Genomic DNA, 20,628 nt, shown 5'->3' with positions numbered 1-20,628 from the left:
GCCATGTTTGATAAGGGCACAAACAGTTCACTCCTGTCATGGATGACGCGATGGCTGTTGGCGAAAAAAAGAAAAAGAAAAAATACTTAGCGCAAACCAGCTAGGCTGCATTTGCCACTGTTTGGATATGAGATTCTTGTGGTTAGAGGTGTGTTGCTCAGTGACATGGTATTGCGTATCAGTGTCCATCGTGTGCCACAGCTCCCTCTATGGGCGCTGCATGTAATTGCTCCTAGATTTATGACCTAGATTTTTTGACAGATTAAGATGAGTGAGAGGCGTGTCCACTATTTACAAGGGAAAGACATGGAATAAGACTAATGTATGGGCTTTGTTATAACTTTATACTGGCTTTTACACTTCCCAAAATATCCAGGATATACATGATGTGCTTCCCTCCTGGATATTGCAGTGGCAATATGGCGAGTTATCATTGTGCATATTTGCATATTTTCTAGTGTGTAAGCTCAACGATGTCCTCCATCATCCTGCAAGTACAATTGAGGGACAACATTAACGAGGGCCATGCTGCAAAAGGCAGCATGCACTCCTAAACTCCCTGCTGTCGGGAGCAGCCTGCATCTGCACAAAACCTTGACTACCCCTGTTACCAAGAGTTGTAAAACTGTTTAAGCTTATCTGTCCGGCCGGCCTGTCGCTTCAGGGGCTGCACTACATTTAGCTGGGTGCGCTGTTCCAGAAGCAGATGGCGACGCTGATGGTGGTCTGTGCAATGGCGACGCTGATGCCGGTCGCTGTACTGGCGGTGGTGAAGATGCTGATGATGGCAGACCCACTGTGGAATTTTGTGACAGAACTGATGCATCCAGGACGTCATCTTGGACTGAGCAGGAATCCATTTCACTATCTATGGCCTCAAGGTCAATGGGTGATGCTGCTGCATTAGCCTCACACACACTTGCTGCACTGCCAGCAAAACTGCTGGAGGAGGACAGTGATATGGGGTTAGCCAGTGCAGAGTTCCCAAAGATGACATTGCACTGGTCATAAAATGGCCAGTCCATACGGGCACCACCACTCTTCCTATTTTGGTCATGGACCTTAGAATACTGCTTGCGCAGAGCTTTCAGTTTATTCACTACCTGTTGCTGGGTTTTGATGATGCCACGGGCAGACAGGATTTTGGCGATGTTATAATAAACTGCGGAGTCCTTCACAGCTCCAACACTTCCTCATCCCTCCAGTGCACCGGGTGCTAGACGGGGTCCCGACAGTCATTAACCCGATGTCGGGATCTTGACTGTTAAAACACAGACAGCCGGGTTTCCGACGGCTGTCGGCTATTCTCCCTCGTGGGGGTCCCAATGCGCCATCTCTGCTCTCCTCTGCGCAGCATGAAATGGACGTCACGTGAGCAGCGGCAAAGCTCAGGCTGAGAAGAGCAGCAGAAAGGAGCTGGGAGCAGGTAAGTGAGCTGCCCCCCCTGGAGCATGACCCCCCCTGCTGGTCATTGTCTGCGTCCCTCTGTGGCGGGGGTAGTGCCCGCACACACCCTCCTGGAGCGCACCCAGTGCTGCGGCCTTTGCCGCATGTCTAACACCCCCCCTCCTGCGCCGCATCTCCCGCCGCCAACTCGACCTCCCCCTGGAGCGAAGCGGTGGCCACATCCCCCCGCCCATGGAGCGGGTGAGCGCACGGACACCCCACCCTCCCGCCTGGGGCGCTCCGGTGCCGTGCCAGGGAAATTTTGGAGGCGTGGCCTAGCGGGGAGATAGTATCGCCTGTACTCGAGGCCACTCCCATTTTTGCCACTGTGGGGGCATGCCCAGCAGCTCTGTGTGGCTACTGGAATAGATGCGGGAATATCCTGAAAAACCGAGACGTTCCTGCGATAAGCGGGACAGTTGGGAGGTATGTGATAGTGATACTGCCATTAATTGATTGATGTTGCACCTCTTTTTTTGGCATTATGTGCTCTTTGGGGCCTAGTTTTTCAAACTGCCATCCTGTCTGCCGCGGCAGTGCCACTCCTAGATGGGCCAGGTGTTTGTGCTGCCCACTTGTGTCATTTAGGATAGTCATTCAGTTACCTCGGTGCAACCTTTTGGCCTAAAAACAACATTGTGCAGTGTGATGTTATTGACTTTAATACAGGGTTGCCGACCCTCCCGAAATTTGCAGGAGTCTCCCGAAAATCAGGTCCCCCCTCCCGGCCCCCGGAAGGGTGGGCAACCCTCCCGGAATCAGGGGGACCCCCACTGAACCCCCCCGATCGCGGCATTTAAATGCCGCAATCCGCGGGTCTCAGAGGAGGGGGCGGAGCTAAAATGGCACAATCGTGTCATTTTAGCCCCGCCCCCTCCATGGAGATCAGTTATTTCGGCTATTTGACGTAATGGGGGCAGGGCTTGATGACGTCACCGTTAAGCCCCACCCCCAAACTCGTAATGAAATATTCCTCTCCTGGCTTCTCCCGGAGAGGATGTGTTGCAAGTCGGCAACCCTGCTTTAATAATAGTTTAGGACAGTGGTTCCCAAACTGTTTGCCTTGGCTCCCTGGGGTGCCAAGGGACACTTGCAGGAGTGCCACGGGTTGGTGGTCCAGGACCAATTCAAATTATTAATGATCAATTATTTATGGCCAAAACCAGTGCTGGTGACTGCCAATCATAAAATATGTGTACAATCGGAAGCAAATCATGCCCTTTAACACATAACTGAACCTTAGAAACATATATAGACACAATCTACAATTTTATATATATATATTTTTTCTGATTACTATAGGGTTCCGTGATTCTAAAAAGATTGGGAACCCCTAACTTAGGAGCAAATATACATAAAAAATAGCGATTTTTTTTATGATTTTTTTTTTATTAAATACAGATACACTGAAGGGTGGTGTTTTGGAACAGATCCAGATCCAAAACACTGCTGGAGATACAGATCCAAAACACGTTTGACGAAATGTGGCCGATGCACAACCCTACCTCAAAAAGTATAGCTTCTGTGCTTTGTGCTCTGGTAGTAGACCTCTAAAGTAGAGATGTGTCGTTCGCGAACGATCCGGTTCTTTTGAACGGATCCATCAAAAGAACGAGCGAGCCGCCGATCCCAAAATGGTGATCCGGATCGGTTTCGCTTAGCATTACATACAATACAATGCACATTGCATTGCTTGAGCTCAGCACTGCCCCCTTTGGCAGCTGAGATATTTTCTTCTAATTGGCTGCTTGTGCTGCTGCTGCTGTTGCTGTGTCACGTGCAGATCTAGATTCTTCTGAATCTGGGAGCCCTGAGGGAGGTCTGGTGACTACACATCAACAGCAGACTAAGCAGAGCAGAGGCATTGGCACTGGCAGGCATTTCAAGATTGCTTCACCTGAGTTCACCAGTAGTATCACAGAAAGGTGTGTAGTAGAAGTATGAACACACAGACACACAGACATAAATTAGGCAGTGCACATGTGGTTTTTTTTTTTTACTAGATCTCTGTTTGCTGGGCTGTGTAGTACATTTAACTTTAATTTGGAGGGGGAGGGGGCCTTCTTTTAACTTTCATTTGGGGGGGGGGAGGGGGGGCTCGGCAATGAGCAAATTTAGTCTCCCTTGGCAACGAGCAAATTAATACCCCTTTTACACCGCTGCAAAACCCCGGGTCTTCAGCGGGTCAGACCCCTGTCAGCGGCAGTGTAAATGGGACACGCCGTGTCCCTTTACACGGGACTTCTACCCAGGTCCTGGGAACTGGATTGTTCGTCAGACAAGCGTTGGTCAGACAGTCACTAGGTCGACATGCAGAAAGGTCGACATGGGAAAAGGTTGACATGGGAAAAGGTAGACATGGACGTTAGGATGACATGAGGAAGGTCATAAGGTCGACATGGGGTTTTCGCTGTTTTTTGACCCGAATGTCAACACAGTTGACATGGACACAGTTGGAAGTGAGAATCGGACCCTCGCATCGCTCGCAATGCTTTGGGCACAGTGTCTCACTTCGCTCGCCACACTATTATAATCTCACTCCATGCCCTAGTGGAAGGTAGGGCATGAAATACCGCCTGTCGGCACATGTCGGCTCAAAAAACAGTGAAAATCCCCATGTCGACCTTATGACCTGTCGACCTTCCTCATGTTGACCTATAACCATGTCGATCTTGTTCCACGTCGACCTTTCAGCATGTCGATCTAGTGTTGTTGACCTAATGTCGACCTAGATCAGTCGACCAAACGACTATCTATGTTAAGTGCACCACCTAGGTCAGAGAACCTTTGGCCCCAGCTGTTGTTGGACTACACATCCCAGCATTCCCTGCAACAGTGTTATCATGGCCAAATAGCAAATTGTAGCAGGGCATGCTGGAATGTGTAGTCCAACAACAGCTGGAGGGCCAAAGGTTCCCCATCTCTGACCTACGACTTTGCTCTGTTTCTGGACTTCCCTCTTAACGAATGATTGCTATTACCTGTTCTAAACAGGTAAATGGATAAGAAAGGTGTTTCCACACAGGTAATAACAATCAAACATTAAGAGTGAAGTCCAGAAACAGAGCATTGTGTCCCTCCTGGAAAGGGTCATGTTGGGAGGTATGGTACACTAACTCAAACCATAAATAACTGTCTTTTTTACACAAACTGAGCCGCAGAGCCGCCCAAAGGATCTAGATCTTTTCACTGACCGACCCAGGTCGACCCGGGTCCGCGAAAAGATCCGTTTTGCCCATCTCTACTCTAAAGCAGTGACTGACTAAAGCTAGGAAACGAAACCACTGAGAAAGCAAAACGAAAGAGCATCTGGCCAGCTGTAATGACCCTGACACAGTACAATGAGATAGTGTGTCATGCAAGGCGTCACCAAGAGGCTCTGACCTCCCAGTTCCCAGCCCACAAGCACAGGAGGAGAGAGGGCAGGCTGCATTGTGCAAGTACAGGCAGAGCTTGTTGTGTTGCTGTATGCAGGCAGACTGGCAATCAGAGGGCTGCAGGCAGTATAACAGGCTCATCACACAGAGGGAACAGCTGTTATTAGGCGGACAGGGGAAGGCAGAAATCCCAGTATAATGCATGGAGCATTCGTCTAGCTAGCACAGCTCACATATGCAGCGGGGAAGCCTGTTACCCCAGCCAGGTTATCAGTTCTGAAGACATTGCTCCGGTACCAGGGTACAGGTCCTTGCTGTATATACAGTAGTCACAGCTACCCCCTGGTGTTGCTGCTGACACTGGGCTTCCTAATAATTTCCTCTGTGTGTGAGTGACAGCAGCCCCTCCCTGGCCGGGCCGTCAGTGTACTGTGCAGCAAACGCTATGGCAGCAGCACGGTGGGCTATGTACACCTGCGGAGCGCTGTCCCTACTGCTGCTCATTGTCAGCATTGCGCTGCTGGTGGCGCACACCTTCATGGACGCAGTTGAGAAAGAAGTGAAAAAGGTGAGAGAGAATTTACTGTACTTATGTTGTGCTAACAATGCTGGTCAGACACAGAAAGCAGGTCTGCTACACTGTCACTACCTGTCACCCCTCAGCACAGAGCAGCATGCACTGCATTCTTTTACACTGTAGGCAGGTGTGTGTGTGTCTTCCTTTGTTTGTTATGCACTGAGAATGTATACACAGAGAATTTGCAGTACCATGTACTATGTGTAAATATTGTCCAGGGAGAATCCCTGCTTGGCACTCAGGTGGAAACGAATATTTGTTAGTAAAGCCCCGTACACACGGTGAGATATTGGCTAATGGACAATTTTGACTACATGCACAAGAGATTCTGGCTAGATGCACTGGAGAGTTTGACTAAACGATTTTGTCAAACTAATGATAGTCTATGATCTAGTCAAAATTGCACAGTCTATCTATGCTAGGAGATACTGACTTATGGGGCCAGCACGACTTTGCTGAGCAATGTGAGCAATGCTAGATTACTCAGCACACAGCGCTGCACAGCAATGTGTCAGCAATGTGTTTTGCGCGATCTGTCAGGGCTCTGGTGGGAACACTGGTCCTGATTAGCGATCTGACTATATTTGTCCTGCCTGCATGCACGATCTTAATTGCCCGGCAATAGCACCACCCATCATTCTCGCTATAGCCCCTACACACAGAGCGATATAGGGTCATTTTCTAAGTGATCTAGTCAGATCGCTTAGAAAATGGTCTGAAATCACCCCGTGTGTAGACCCCCATAAGAGTCAGCATCTATGCAGGAGAAACACTGGGAGATTTTGTCTAACCTTCTAGGACATATTCACCCTCTGAGTGTTGGAATTAGAATTATGTTCACTCCAGGCCAACATATTTTTTGGGTAGGGGAACAAAGGGTATGAGATAATTAATTTGCATGGCAATGTAATACTGTGGTCACATAGTGCCTCTTAATTTAAGATAGGGTTAAAGAACTATTATTTAATAATGGGTTGTTATGGGAGATATTCATGGAATGCAGGTGGTTATTATTGGGAGACTTTTACCTAATGGGAATACTAATTATTTAATACAAAGATGGTTGAGGTGGGTGTGTGGCTACCTGCTGCAGGTTTAGTTATTTAAAAAAAAATTATACTGCACTTACATTGCACTGAAATATGGATAACATTAGTGTCTGATAGGGCTTATCAAAATAACAGGTGACCATTGGGGGATCTATTTTAGATCGGATGTTGCTATTTGTAACCAATCAGATTCTATCTATCATCTTCCAGAATGTGCTAAATAAATAAGAAGAAGATTCTGATTGGTTGACCATAGGACCATCCCATCTGAAATAGAACTCCCAACTTAGTAAATTTACCCGATTGTCATAAAGGCAAACACCCCTCCAGCCAGGAAACCAAAGATGATACATGAATCCCAAACACAATATTATATGAAAACAAGGCAATTTGGCTGCTTTTTAACTTTTTGGAGAAATGTATTAAATCTTGGAGAGATTCAGTGGAGAATTTGCCCATCTAAGCCAATCAGCTTGTAGCTGTCATTTTACAGGCTTTGCTAGAACAATAACAGAAGCGGATTGGTTGCAATGGGCAGCATCTGCTGTACCAACTTGCCTATATACAATGACATTGGAGGTGATTCAGGTTGGTTTGCAAACGCAAACTCATTGACAAAGCCATGTGCACTGCAGGTGGGGCTGTTGTGACATGTGCAGAGAGTTAGATTTGGGTGGGGGGTGTTCAAACGGTACTTGTGTATTATCAGGGCACCCAGTAAGCAAATAGCTTAGTGATATATTCTGCGTAGGAAAATTGCATCGCATCGCATACCGTGTATAGTACTGTGCGATGCGATGTCCATATTAAGTGCATAGGAGTGCTTATACAATGAAATATCGCATGGGATCGCATGGCACCAAATGCGATGCAATGCGATATTGTATTGTACAAGCCCCCATGTGATGAGATGTGATGGGTGCTTACTTTGAGATCAGCTATGGCATTGTTTTGCGTCACCCCCAGTATCCATGCCACCCCGAAGCGTGGGGAGCGGTGGCGGAACGTGTCCTCCGACCTTTTCATACCCCAACTATCCACGTCGGCGTGGAGTTGATTGCATATAGTGTGGCGAGCGTGCGCGGAATACATGTAAAGTATTCCGCATCCCCTAGCGGGGCTCACTGCGCTCGCCACGCTTCGGGCCCGGTGGCTCGCTGCGCTCGCCACACTATATAAAATCAACTCCATGCTGACGTGGATAGTGGGGGTATGAAAAGGTCAGAGGACACGTTCCGCCGCCGCTCGCCACACTTCGGGGTCGCGTGGATAATGGGGGCGTTTTCTGGACACATTCACACCTGCAATATCATACATCTGACACAGTAATGACCACGTGTGTTAACGAATAACTGGTATAATTTAGTGAATAATGAATGATGGAGAGAATATTAAAAACAATAATGACAATAATCAGTAACAAAATGACAATGATAGCAGTCAATTAATAATAAGAACATTAACGATGAGAAAAATGAGAATAATGAATTAAACAAGATAAAAGAAAAAGATAAAAGAAGAGTCAATCTGCCTTTGGGAGCAGCGTCAGCGCATGAAGTATGCACTCAAATGGCTTATCTGCAGCCAAACTTTTACGCCATATAAATTCTTGTAAATACAACTCCAAATGTTGACGTGCTGTTCCCCATTGCCGCTTGTTCCGCCATTTGCAGGAGCCCCATAAGCGTTCAATCGTTTGTGTATGCGCACCAGTATCGGGGTCTACAAAGTTGTATTTATGATTAACCCTGGCATGATGATATCCTGCCCGCTCCAATTCTTCGGTGCTTTTTGCCCGCCAGCAATCACTATAAATGGTTGTGCCAGGCTCGATTTTCATGTATGGCGGACATAAGAGTGGCAGCGTCACGTTTGGGCAAAACAGTTATGAAGCACTGTCCTGTTTAGCGTGAGATGCCTCCAAAAACCCATTCCTGAGGTAAAACACAGCCCACATTATATTTCCTTTTGACAAAAAGACTTTTGTCAACTTCCACTATCTGGCCCAGTCCACCAATACGGCGCTGCGGCTGTTCCAGCAGGCCCATGGTACAGGCCTCCCGCATCCAGGCATTGTACAGCACCACTGTTTTATTGGACATTTTCAGCTCAAGCTGACAGTATTCTATAGATGTTAGCTCCTCTGCCCAAGAATATATAAATCTGATCAGAGTCAGAAATGATAAGCAGCACCCAGGGAAAAGGTGGGCCTCTCTTAAGCTCACCTTTTGCCGGCAGGCTTTGGCACCGCCACATACACTCCTTCACCGACAAGCGCATTGGTTTAAGTAGCCATCACTGGCAGCAGATGATGTCCTGAAAAAAATTCACAGCATCCTCCTCTGTCTGAGGCAGCATAAATAAGGTACTTGATGCAGCCATCTCAAATGTAAATCACTGTAGATCACAGGGAAACACCATTAGCTCTGAGGTACACTTCTTGTCACAACAGAATATCCCCTCAGAGTGATTTCTGACTAGATCTGACAGGGGGCGGGAATGACAGGGAGCGGGAAGGTTAAAATCGCATTGCATCGCATGATACTATAACGTAATACGATGCAATGCGATTTCACTACGTTACCGTACGTAACAAAACTGGGCACCGTGATAATACACAAGTACCGTTGAAACTGAAATTTAAATTGCAATGTAAAAATAAGGCAGCCAGTATTTACAGAATAACTCACACAAATGTAACTCAAGTGCTTAATTTTTCTATCTATTGGAACATTTGCTGTCATGCATGAGATATGATATCTATGCTAATATTTCCTGTTTAAATTCATAGTAACCGAATATGGTTCTGTATATTTTATTCAGTTAGGCTTTTTCTTGAGCTCCAGCAGTAATATAAGATTATATTCATTATCCGGAGTCTTTTGCCTCTCGGTATTTAAGTCTCTAACTTGCCTCTAGGTGCAGTGGTGGATAATTAACTACTAGAGAGCAATTGAGTATTGCTCCATTGCGGGGATAGCTGCTCTAAAAAAGCAACTGTCCCTAACACTGCTACCAAAGTACAGTTGTGTATGCGCAATCAGAGTTCATGCATATGTCACAGGACACACAGAGGTGAGATGATGGATAGATCCAATGACACCCTTTTCAAAACCTGTTGTGAAGAAGTATGACTTTGGGAACCAACGCATTTTGAAACTTTCAGTTTTTGGGAAATTGCCCAGTGTGTTTGGTGCACGATGATGGGGAAAATAGCTGGGCTGAAAAATGCGCAGTACATACACGCTGAGCGTTTTTCCCCCTGCCCAGCTATGCTATGGAAAGCCATCCACTATGTCGCTAATCTGCTTTCAATACCAGCAGGTAATACCAGCAGATGAGCGGTGGCCGGCAGCGATGATACGGGAGCACGCAGCAGTGCACACCGCTCATCGCTGCCCTTTACACACTCAGATGCAAAACGGAGTGGTTTTCACATGAAAGTCGCCCATTGTGGACGGGGCTTTAGAGCGCTCCTGGGGATACCATTAATAATACAGCAAAACAAGTTATCCAACACAGTGTTAGAACCCAGGGTGCCGAATTATCGATGGTCAACCTTTAACATAAGGACTGCCCATGTCCATATTACTGCCGTACCTTTTTCTGCTATTTAACTCCCTTGCTTAATAATTATTTCCAAAATATTTATTCCTTTACTGAAATCTCTGATTACCCCTTAGTAACCCATATATGCTATGCTATTTTTTAACTGTCCTCATTAACATGATCCTAGCTGGGGAATTCATGTGAAGAGTGCACAAATACTTCTTTTTGAAGGCCAATGGGCCACTGATAGCCAATGTATGCTGCAAGAACGATCTCACCAGCTAAAGGATTCTAGTCTGTAGCCCCATAGAACTGCAAGCAAAAATGTTCTAGAAGGTGCTAGGTCAGGTGCGTTGCCTAAGATCAACGCTGGTCAAACTGTTCCTTAAGATCTATTAACAGTTCATGTTTACTAGACCACCCAGCTAGTGCACAGGTGTAGTCATTACTCACTGACACGTTTTCAAACATGTGCTGCATACATTCCTAACCATCGCAGCGGGGGGGGGGGGGGGGGCAAAACGTAGCTACGCCACTGGCCTGCGAGTCACACCAGCTGGAAGAAATATCTTGAATTGCTCATGCAAAAGGAATGCATGCAATATATCACATGCAATCCTGCTCAAAGGGGGATAGCAGGTAACTTTGCTGAGGGAAGAAGTCGCTGCAGTGCATAGTTGCCTACCCTCCTGCATTCTGCAGGAGACTCCCTGAAATAGCAGCAATCTCCCTCTCTCCCTCATTAGTCTAGCACTCTCCCTCATTTCACCTAGTCCACATTCCACTGTTACATTTTGGGGGGGAAAAGGAACAAGAGATCGATAAATTTACATTGAATCATCAGCACCATTTCCCAGCACTTTAGCAAGTACAGTAGCTCTTACTAACTGCATTGGGGCTCATCTACATTTGGATATAAGTAATTTTAAAAGATTCCTCTCAGATGTGGCAGTACACACCCACGCTTCAGGGGGCTACGTTCACAATCTCTTTTCACAATCTCTCCATATATGGAAAAAGACATTCCCTTTAGGAGGAGTATGACACGCCCCCTCAATGGGGCGTTGTGTAAAATGATGCTACCAACTATAATCGCTCTGAAACTATTTTTCAAAAGTAGGCAAGTATGCTGGAGTGTATGGAGGGCTTAAGGGTCTGCACTGAGAATCAGCTGTTTATTGCAAAACCACAGAATGTATTCTCTAAAAAGATTCTCTCTAATTTCTAGATTGTGTAACATATAGAGAACAATAGGTGCAGTAGGTACAACTCAACTAAAGATGTATGGGCTGTAGTTATTGTGCAGTCTACAGCTACTGCATAAACAGACATGTATGAATGCATGAGGACATAATGTATGTATAATAATTTGAACAATGAACAGAAAGTACAGTAAGATATGCTAACATGACCTCAGTGCATGTCCCAGGACCACCCATGCACAGAGGATTGGGGGATCAAGAGACTAGTTTCATGTCAGTGATGTTATGGAAACGCAGATTTTTATATTTCAAGCTTTTTATCATTATACTGTCCTAAACATATGTGGGGAGATTTACGCTGCTTTCAGACCGCAAAACTGGCTTTGACCAGGTATTTTAAAATGTTTCTAAAAACGGGTCTGCCAGCTAATACCCCTTTCACTCCGCATGTCTTTAAACTGTATTTCAATGCAGTTTTTGTTCCTTCACAACACTGAACCCGTTTTTAACCCATAGAAAACAGTGGATGAAAAAAAAAAAACGGGTCTGAAACGGGTAGGACCCTGCTTTATTACCGTTTAGAAATACCAGTTCAATAGAACCGGTAAATGCACCTTTCAGACTGCACAAATTACCGTTTTAAAACGGTAAAAAAAACTGCAAAATAACGGGTAAAAGGTGCGGTCTGAAAGGGGCACCTGATACATCTAATGGAGTGGGTACTTTGAGCAGAATATTTTTTTAAATACTTCTTCTTTAATTTCTGTACATTTACCTAAATGTCTGTGTAGCTTTTTTAAAATTCATGTCCAACGCCATTCTGTTAAAACGCTCATATAACACCAATTTGCAACTATAGTTGTAGGTCTGTGAGATATATACACACACACACACACACACACACACAATGCTTGAGGGCAGGCAATCTGGTATAATAAGGAACAGTTTTTGGTTCCTTCCACATAACAAAGTCAACTATTACTCTGCCTACCTATTTCATTACTAAGTGTGGCCTCCTTGCTATAATATATAATGTATTCAGGCTATGTATCAATATCTCAACTCTACTTTTTTAGACTGTAATACTCAAGAATGGGACTGATGTCTTCAATGAATGGGCCAACCCTCCTCCACCAATTTACATGCAGTTCTACTTTTTTAATGTTACCAACCCGCTGGAGGTCCTGGCTGGGGAGAAACCTGTTGTAGATGAAATTGGGCCTTATACTTACCGGTAAGTGTGCTGAAGTCTGTGCTGGAGTAGAATGTAGTGTAGTATTGATTCATAGCTGCTCTTCATTGGGAATCTAATATCGAAGTTACATTTCTTCTCTTTATAATATACAAACTCCGCACAGCTAGAGCCATGGTGGGAATCGAACCCATGTCCTCAGCGCTGTGAGGAAGTAATGCTAACCATTACACCATCTGTACTGCCCTAACTGACACATTAATGGTGAATTAAATTTGTAACAATGAGAATGAGGATAATTTGAATATGAGCCTATTTACTTGCATGTTTTCACACTGTGCATGTGCTAAAACTAAGTCTACCAAAATATGGGCAAGGTAAAGTAGTACACTTTTCAATCATATCTGCACATAAAGGGTTACGGAGGGTTAGACTTAAGTGTAAATACACCTATTTCTAGGCATCATTTTTCAGCAAGAACAGGTTTGTAAAACCGGGCAATGGTGATGACTAATGGCAATTAAAGCATATACATAGAGGGCATTTGCAAACAGACATTTCTTTCTATGCTCTGTGGCTAATATCAAGAAGTCTATTTCTACAACTGGGTGGTATCCAATTACCCACAATCACTGATTGCGGGTATTTGCCTCAACCGGGCTATCCAATTAGCTCCAATAAGCTACTGCGTGTCAAGGCTTATTAGGGATTTTCTTTACAGAAAACGGGTCTGCAGTGGGTGGAAACATATTGGTTTCACTGGACCTGTGTGTTTTCAGGAGAAAATGGGTGGTGTTTTTTTGAGAGACCTAACAGGATAGTCTGGGGAAAAAAAACACCGGAGGAACATCTTGAAAAATGTCATGTGTTTCTTCTCACGAGTTATATGGCATCACCATAATTACTAAGCCCAGCCGTATAATTGAAACCTGTAAAATAGCTTACTGGTAAGGTAGGAAAGCAGTATACCAAGGGACTAAAGTGGTTATCCCCAAGGATCCTGATACCAGCTTTCGGCTTAATTAGTATGTAATTAATATAGAGTATAACCAAGTCAGTACAGGTTGAGTAACCTTTACGCAAAATGCTCGGGTCTCGAAGTATTTTCAATGTTTCAAAGATGTATCTTGAGGACCGGACCCATATGTGAACACAAAATGCATTTATGCTGCATAAACACATCAAACACATCAAACACATGAAACACACACACACACACACACACACACACACACACACACACATTATTTGTGCATGAATTAAGGTTTGAAAACATACAGTTGTGCTCATAAGTTTACATACCCTAGCAGAATTTGTGATTTTCTGTCCATTTGTCAGAGAATAGGAATGATAACTCACAAACTTGGTTAGTGGTTGGGTGAAGCCATTTATTGTCAAACAACTGTGTTTACTCTTTTTAAATCATAATGACAACAGAAACTACCCAAATGACCCTGATCAAAAGTTTACATACCCGGGAGATATAACTAACAGCATGAGTGAAAGAAAAGTTTGTGAGTTATCATTCATCTTGAAAAATGTCATGTTTCTTTACGGTTAATTGAATACCACATACCCCCCCCCCCCCCCCCCCAGTGACTTTAATATTCTGTGACTCCTAGGGTTCGTGTTATTGCCTTCATTGCTGGGAAAACCTTCTATTGCCTCTCCTGGGATCACTTATCTATCTATATCATGAAATTCTTTGTGTATTGTAATATACTGTATAAGGCAATCAATGAGGTATACTTTTTAGTGTATAATAAAACTCCCGATTCTCAGGTGTATTTGAGGCAACTCGGCTACTTATGAAACATTGGTCGGTCTTGACAGTTTAGAATGGACATGGTCATTAGGTCGACCACTAAAGGTCAACACATGAAATATGTGGACATGGCTTAGATCAGAAGGACGACACAAGCATTAGGTTGAAAAAGTAGACACTCAAGAAAGACAATTGTATTTGGAGGGTGATGGTCTCCAGGGGATCTACAGGCTGCTGATTATTTAACTAATCACAGCATATATTTGCGCCAGTTCACAAGTGCTGTTTTGTCTTGAAAAAGTAGACAGTCAAAAGGTCGCGTTTTTTCTCTTTTTTTGTTATGTCCGTGGATGGACACCGTCAAAGTGTACCGCGTGCCCTGGCATGGGTCGCTACACTCACCATGCTTTGGGCACTATTCTATTCTTGCTCCATGCTCTAGTGGATGGTAGGGCATAAAGTACCACCTGTCAGCACGTCGGCTCCCAAAAAATGTGAAAAACTCATGTCGAAATTTTGACTGTTGACCTTGTCATTGTCGACCTAATGCTTGTGTTGACCTTCCAACCCTGTTGACCTTAGCAAAGGTAAAGGTGCCTTTGTGATCCCATTGGTGACTGTGTAGAGCGACTGATAGTAGATGACAATTTAGTGTAGTTAACAGGGAGTGGTAGAAAAAACACAGGTGTGTCATGTTCATTTCTGGGGTGTGTATATGCTGTCAGCTGTGATCATGTTCATCCACTGTCACATCCAGTCTACATAGTCATAGACGTACTTATTCTGTCGATGTTCCTTTTGTGTTTAGGATGCGAATGTGTATGCAATTGTGAATGAGTTGCTATAGCTCCCGTGGAGCGCTCTTTTTTTTGTTAATTTCTGGTTGGCTTCTTCACTTGCTAACATTGGCAGCTCCATAGCCTACAGAGTCCCAGTTGCAGCTTCATTAGTGTACAACTGTGAATCAGGCCCTACAGTATATAGGGGCAGATGTATGAACCAGTGTTAAGTGCTTTTTCTGCACTTAATGCTGGATAACTGGGGGGGATTACGTTTGTTCACATGTATGAACAGCGCACCTAATGTGCACTAGGGACAGCCCGCCAAGTAACGCTCGGTGGGGCAGTCCCCTGCAATCCCCCCAGTGTTTAGCGGTCGGGGCGATGTATTAACAGCTGCCCAGGCGTTAAATTGCCCCTGCCACTTTCACCAGCTCAGGACTAGCTTTGTCCTGTCCCCCACTGCAGGGACAATGCTTCTGGCTCCGGGCTGCGCTGGAGATTTAGCGATTTTAGCGAGATCTCGCACGTGCCCATTACAGCCGGCCGGGGGGAGAGAACATCTGCGCATGTGCAGGGCTGCCTGGGAGCCAATAAGGAGAGCCATTTTTGCTGGGTATAATGGCTCTCCTTATCAGTGGAGGGGGAGGATGATACATTTGCCCATAACAGGTGCCCACTTCTCCACATTAAGCAGGAGAAGCGGGACCCGTCATTTTAAAAACGCAATAATACATCTGCTCCATTATTTGAATTGACCTCTCTTTAAATTGCACCACTCCTGCCGCTCCTCCGACAGAGTCTCCTTTTCATCAGCGACCATCTCTGGTCGCTGATGAAAAGGAGACACTAAGCAATATATTGCTCAGCAATATATTGCACCATGTGTACACAGCTTTAGTTACCTTTTTAAAATGCCAACTTTCATGAGCATCAGGTGTAGATGATTATTTTTTACTAATCCGTAGTTCATAGATAAATTCTCACGAGTTATATGACATCACCATAATTACTAAACCCAGCCGTATAATTGAAACCTGTAAAATAGCTTACTGGTAAGGTAGGAAAGCTGTATACCAAGGGACTAAAGTGGTTATCCCCAAGGATCCTGATACCAGCTTTCGGCTTAATTAGTATGTAATTAATATATAGTATAACCAAGTCAGTACAGGTTAAGTAACCATTACGCAAAATGCTCGGGTCTCAAAGTATTTTGGATAATGGGTTATACCGCATTTGTAATATTTGTATGTTTCAATGATGTATCTTGAGGACCGGACCCATATGTGAACACAAAATGCATTTATGCTGTATAAACACATCAAACACAAGAAACACACACACACACATATATATATATATATATATATATACAGAACAAGTTCTCCAATATGCGCTAAATAGAATAAACTAGTCGGTCGCTGTAGACACTTAGTTCCCCACTAGTAGGAACTACTACTACACATAAACACCAACAATAGTGTCTTCAGTGCCCTATAGTAATGGATGTCCACAAGAAACAAGAAGCTTCAAGTTTATATTGTTTTTATATATTTTTATATTCATTTACATTTAAGACATCCATTACTATAGGGCGCTGAAGACACTATTGTTGGTGTTTATATATATATATATATATATATATATATATATATACACAGGTATACGGACCAGCACTCTCCTCAAATGTATAATGAAGCTGCGTGCCTTTGCTGGGGTAAATAGCAGTCTGGGTCTCCCCTCAAAAATGAAAAAGAGACAGCACGTCACTGCAGCAAACAAATTCTTTATTCCAGCCTCAACGGCTCGTTTCGGGGCATCAGCCCCTTTCTCAAGAAGCAGAATACAACAGAAAGCAGACGGACAAAACAAAGAACAAAAAAAAAATATATATATATATATATATATATATATATATTGTAAGACAGTGGCAGGGAAAGTCATAGACGGCAGGTACCTTTCCCCTAGAATCCTGTCTTATGGCATATAGACTGCAGGCTATTTCAATCTGTGTGGTAAGCTCCGGCTTACAAAGGGTGTTCTGTCCTGGGCTGGTAATCAGGAGAGCACCTGATTCTTTAAAAAGGAGTCAGCCCTTTCCATAGAGCTCTCTCTCTCTCCCTGGGTGTTGGAGGCAGTAAGCTGCTGCTAGAGAGAGACAAGGCTGTAAGTACTGCATTACTTGCTCTATATCTGCTGTGTGTGTCCAGTGTCACATAGTGTGGCCCTGGTATAGAGAGGGACGTTTATTCTGTTTAGTTAGAGCTCAGACGAGCAGGTTTTATTTTCTGTTTTGCCTGAAGTGTAAAGGCTGTTTTTTTAGTTTCTTGCTCTGAGTGCTGCAATAAACTCAGGCAAGCCCTGTTTTGGACCCAAGCCGTGATGTCACTGTCTAAGTCTGTGCCAAATCCTCACCTGTGCCTACCCGTTTGATGCTAAAACCCCACATATGGTGGAGAATGCGAGCAAGCATCTCACTTAAAGAGACATACACCGAACTATAGGACTTTTGCTACAGCAAGCTGGAAGTTGTTGCTAAAGGCAACCAGCCACAAGTGAGTGTCTGGAGTGCGCTGATACTTGCATGTCCTGGCTGAAGGCTGCTGTAACACTGCAACAGGAGCCTGTTAAAATGGAGGACCTTTTAAAACACTTGGTGCAGGCAAATGAGCTGCAGCGGCAGGCAAACGCATATCAGCAAAAGGTGCATGAGGAGGCCATGCGTGCCCAGGCTGAAACCAATGTTTTGCTGCTTGAATCCAACAGACAAGCCTTAAAGGAACAGCAGCAAACTAATCTGCAATTACAATAGCAAATACAGAATGTGGCTAAGAGTGTGGCGCAGAGTGTGCAAACACCCCAACCCTTGCTTCCAACCACACGGGCTGCAGTACAGAAGTCTCTGCAAAAGATGACTCTCACGGATGATGTAGAGGCCTATCTTGCAGTGTTTGAACGTGTAGCAGAGCGTGAACAGTTACCCGTGGATCAATGGGCAGGTGTGGTAGCACCTTTTCTAACTGGAGAACCACAAAAGGCGTATTTTGATCTGAGTGAGCAGGATGCTAAGGTCTACGCGAAACTCAAGGGAGAGATCCTTGCTCGCTTAGGCGTAAACATGAGTGTGCGTGCCCGGAAGGTGCATAACTGGACTTTTTCTGAACAGTTACCTGCGCGGTCCCAAATGTATGACCTGGTCCACCTGGTAAGGAAGTGGCTACAGCCAGAGGAGTCTACACCAGCGCAGATCGTGGAGAGAGTCGTGCTGGACAAGTATCTTTGTTCCTTACCTCCAAAGGTTCAGCGCTGGGTCGGTCAGGGCGACCCTAATGATGCCGAGGGGCTTGTCAACTTGGTTGAGAGGTACAGAGCTACTGAAAATCTAATCCAAGAAGTGCCTCCTGGACATTCCACCCTCAAGAACAGCAAAGCGGCCGGATCATCTGGTAAGACTGTTCCGTTTACTAGAGGGGTGAATAATGTTGTAAAGGGAGGTGGCCTAGATGGGGAACAAACAGTGGAGAGGCGTTCCCAAGGGACAGTAGGGTCCAAACCTGGGTCGCAAAAAGACTGGGGCCGCATACAGTGTTGGCGTTGTCATGGACCTGGGCATATTGCTGCCAATTGCCCCCTTACTTCTGAGCCAATGGAGTGTGATACAGCCAGGCGAAGCTCTTTATATGCACGTTCTGTTTTCTCTGCTGAGACTGTGTCAGAAACTGGACAGCAAATATGTCATGTAAAGGTGGATGGTTATCCCGGGAGGGCTCTACTGGACTCTGGGAGTTTAGTTACTCTCATCCATGCCAGCTTGGTAGACCCTGGGACACTCACAGGACGTTACATAGGGGTCTTGTGCATACATGGGGACACCAAGGAGTATCCCACAGCTTTAGTCCAGCTAAAGAGTACTTGTGGAACTGTGTCCCATGAAGTGGGCGTGGTAGAGACCCTGATGCATAGTGTGATCCTGGGAAGAGACTTCCCATTGTTCTGGGACTTGTGGAAAAAGAATGTACACTGCACTAGAAATGATGTTAATAATGAGAATGTGTGCCCTGTGATTAGTCCTGAGCCTTTTGATCAGGATACTGAGGTTCAAACGGTAGGGGTGACCACTATTGAATCTGACCGTTTTCCCCTAGCTGTTCTTGCAGGTGAAGCTGAGGAGCAGGAAAAAGCGTGTGACATGCCTGAGCTAGAGATGTCACGTGATAATTTTGGGACTGCTCAACTTAGAGATCCCACCTTATTAAGAGCTAGGGAAAATTCTAAAGTCATAAATGGTGAGCCCCAATACCCCAATGCTGACAAAGAGTTCCCATATATGGCCATTAACCAGGATCTACTGTATCGGGTAGATAAAAAAAGTGGGAAGTGTAAATTATAAAGTGTATCAACCAGGTAAACGGAAGCCAGAACAGTTGTACCATGTGAACTTAATTAAACCCTGGAAAGACAGAGAGACTCTGACAGCTGTAAGTGCCCCCTCTAGTGATAGCCCAGAGGTGCGGGTGTCAGAGACCCTGTCCAAATCCCAGAAGCAGGAAACTAAAGAGTTAGTACAAAGGAATTATGATGTGTTCTCAGAACTTCCAGGGCGCACCACAGCCATAAAACATGACATTGTCACCGAACCTGGAGTTCGGGTACGCTTAAAACCCTATAGAGTACCAGAAGCGCGTAGACAGGCCATATCTGGGGAGGTCCAGAAAATGTTAGACCTAGGGGTTATCGAGGAGTCTAAAAGTGAGTGGTCAAGCCCGATTGTGTTAATTCCAAAACCAGATGGCTCATTGTGCTTCTGTAATGACTTCCGGAAGCTGAACGAGGTATCAAAATTTGATGCCTACCCAATGCCAAGAGTTGATGAGTTAATTGAAAGACTTGGTCATGCTAGATATTTCTCTACCCTCGACTTAACTAAAGGTTACTGGCAAGTACCTCTTACCGATAGTGCCAAAGAGAAAACAGCGTTTGTCACCCCCGATGGTCTGTTTCAATATCTCTGTTTGCCTTTTGGGTTGCATGGGGCTCCAGCAACTTTTCAAAGGTTGATGGACATTGTTCTTAAACCCCATCGTCAGTATGCCTCGGCATATCTAGACGACATCATAATTTTTAGTGATGACTGGAAGAGTCATTTACCCAAAGTCCAGGCGGTGTTGAATTCCCTCAGAGAGGCGGGGTTGACAGCGAACCCAAAAAAGTGTACTTTAGGCCTCGAGGAGGCACGTTACCTGGGGTATGTTATCGGGAGAGGTATAATAAAGCCACAAATAAATAAAGTGGAGGCTATCCAAGACTGGCCTCGTCCTTCGACAAAAAAACAAGTCAGGGTTTTTTTTGGGAATTCTGGGGTATTACCGTAGGTTCATTCCCCAGTTTGCAACCATGGCAGCGCCCCTAACCGATCTTACCAAAGGAGGTAAGGCAGTTATGGTCAGCTGGAACCCAGAGGCTGAAAGGGCATTCCAAGAATTAAAAGTGGCCCTTTGTAATCAACCAGTCCTGATCACTCCAGATTTTAAAAAAGAGTTTGTCGTACAGACTGATGCTTCTGATGTGGGACTAGGTGCTGTCCTCTCCCAAGAAGTTGGTGGAGAGGAACACCCGGTAACATATTTGAGCAGGAAGCTCACACCTGCGGAGAGAAACTACAGTATAGTCGAGCGGGAGTGCTTAGCAATCA

The 20,628-nt window shown here is 45.0% G+C and overlaps 1 protein-coding gene across 1 annotated transcript in view; it reads left to right on the top strand.

Moving 5' to 3' along the window:
* Positions 1-4,835: 4,835 nt before the first annotated feature.
* Positions 4,836-20,628, top strand: part of SCARB2 (scavenger receptor class B member 2) — an 80,435-nt gene continuing 64,642 nt past the window's right edge. Inside the window, exons 1-2 of the mRNA XM_083177862.1 lie at positions 4,836-5,391; positions 12,277-12,434. Coding sequence (XP_083033988.1) covers positions 5,269-5,391; positions 12,277-12,434 — 281 coding nt within the window. The 5' untranslated portion in view covers positions 4,836-5,268. The remainder of the gene's footprint in view (positions 5,392-12,276; positions 12,435-20,628) is intronic.

The sequence above is a fragment of the Crinia signifera genome, chromosome 1 (assembly GCF_055691185.1).
Source record: "Crinia signifera chromosome 1, ASM5569118v1, whole genome shotgun sequence".
Lineage (NCBI taxonomy): Eukaryota > Metazoa > Chordata > Amphibia > Anura > Myobatrachidae > Crinia > Crinia signifera.
This window is presented reverse-complemented; position numbering and strand designations above follow the sequence as displayed.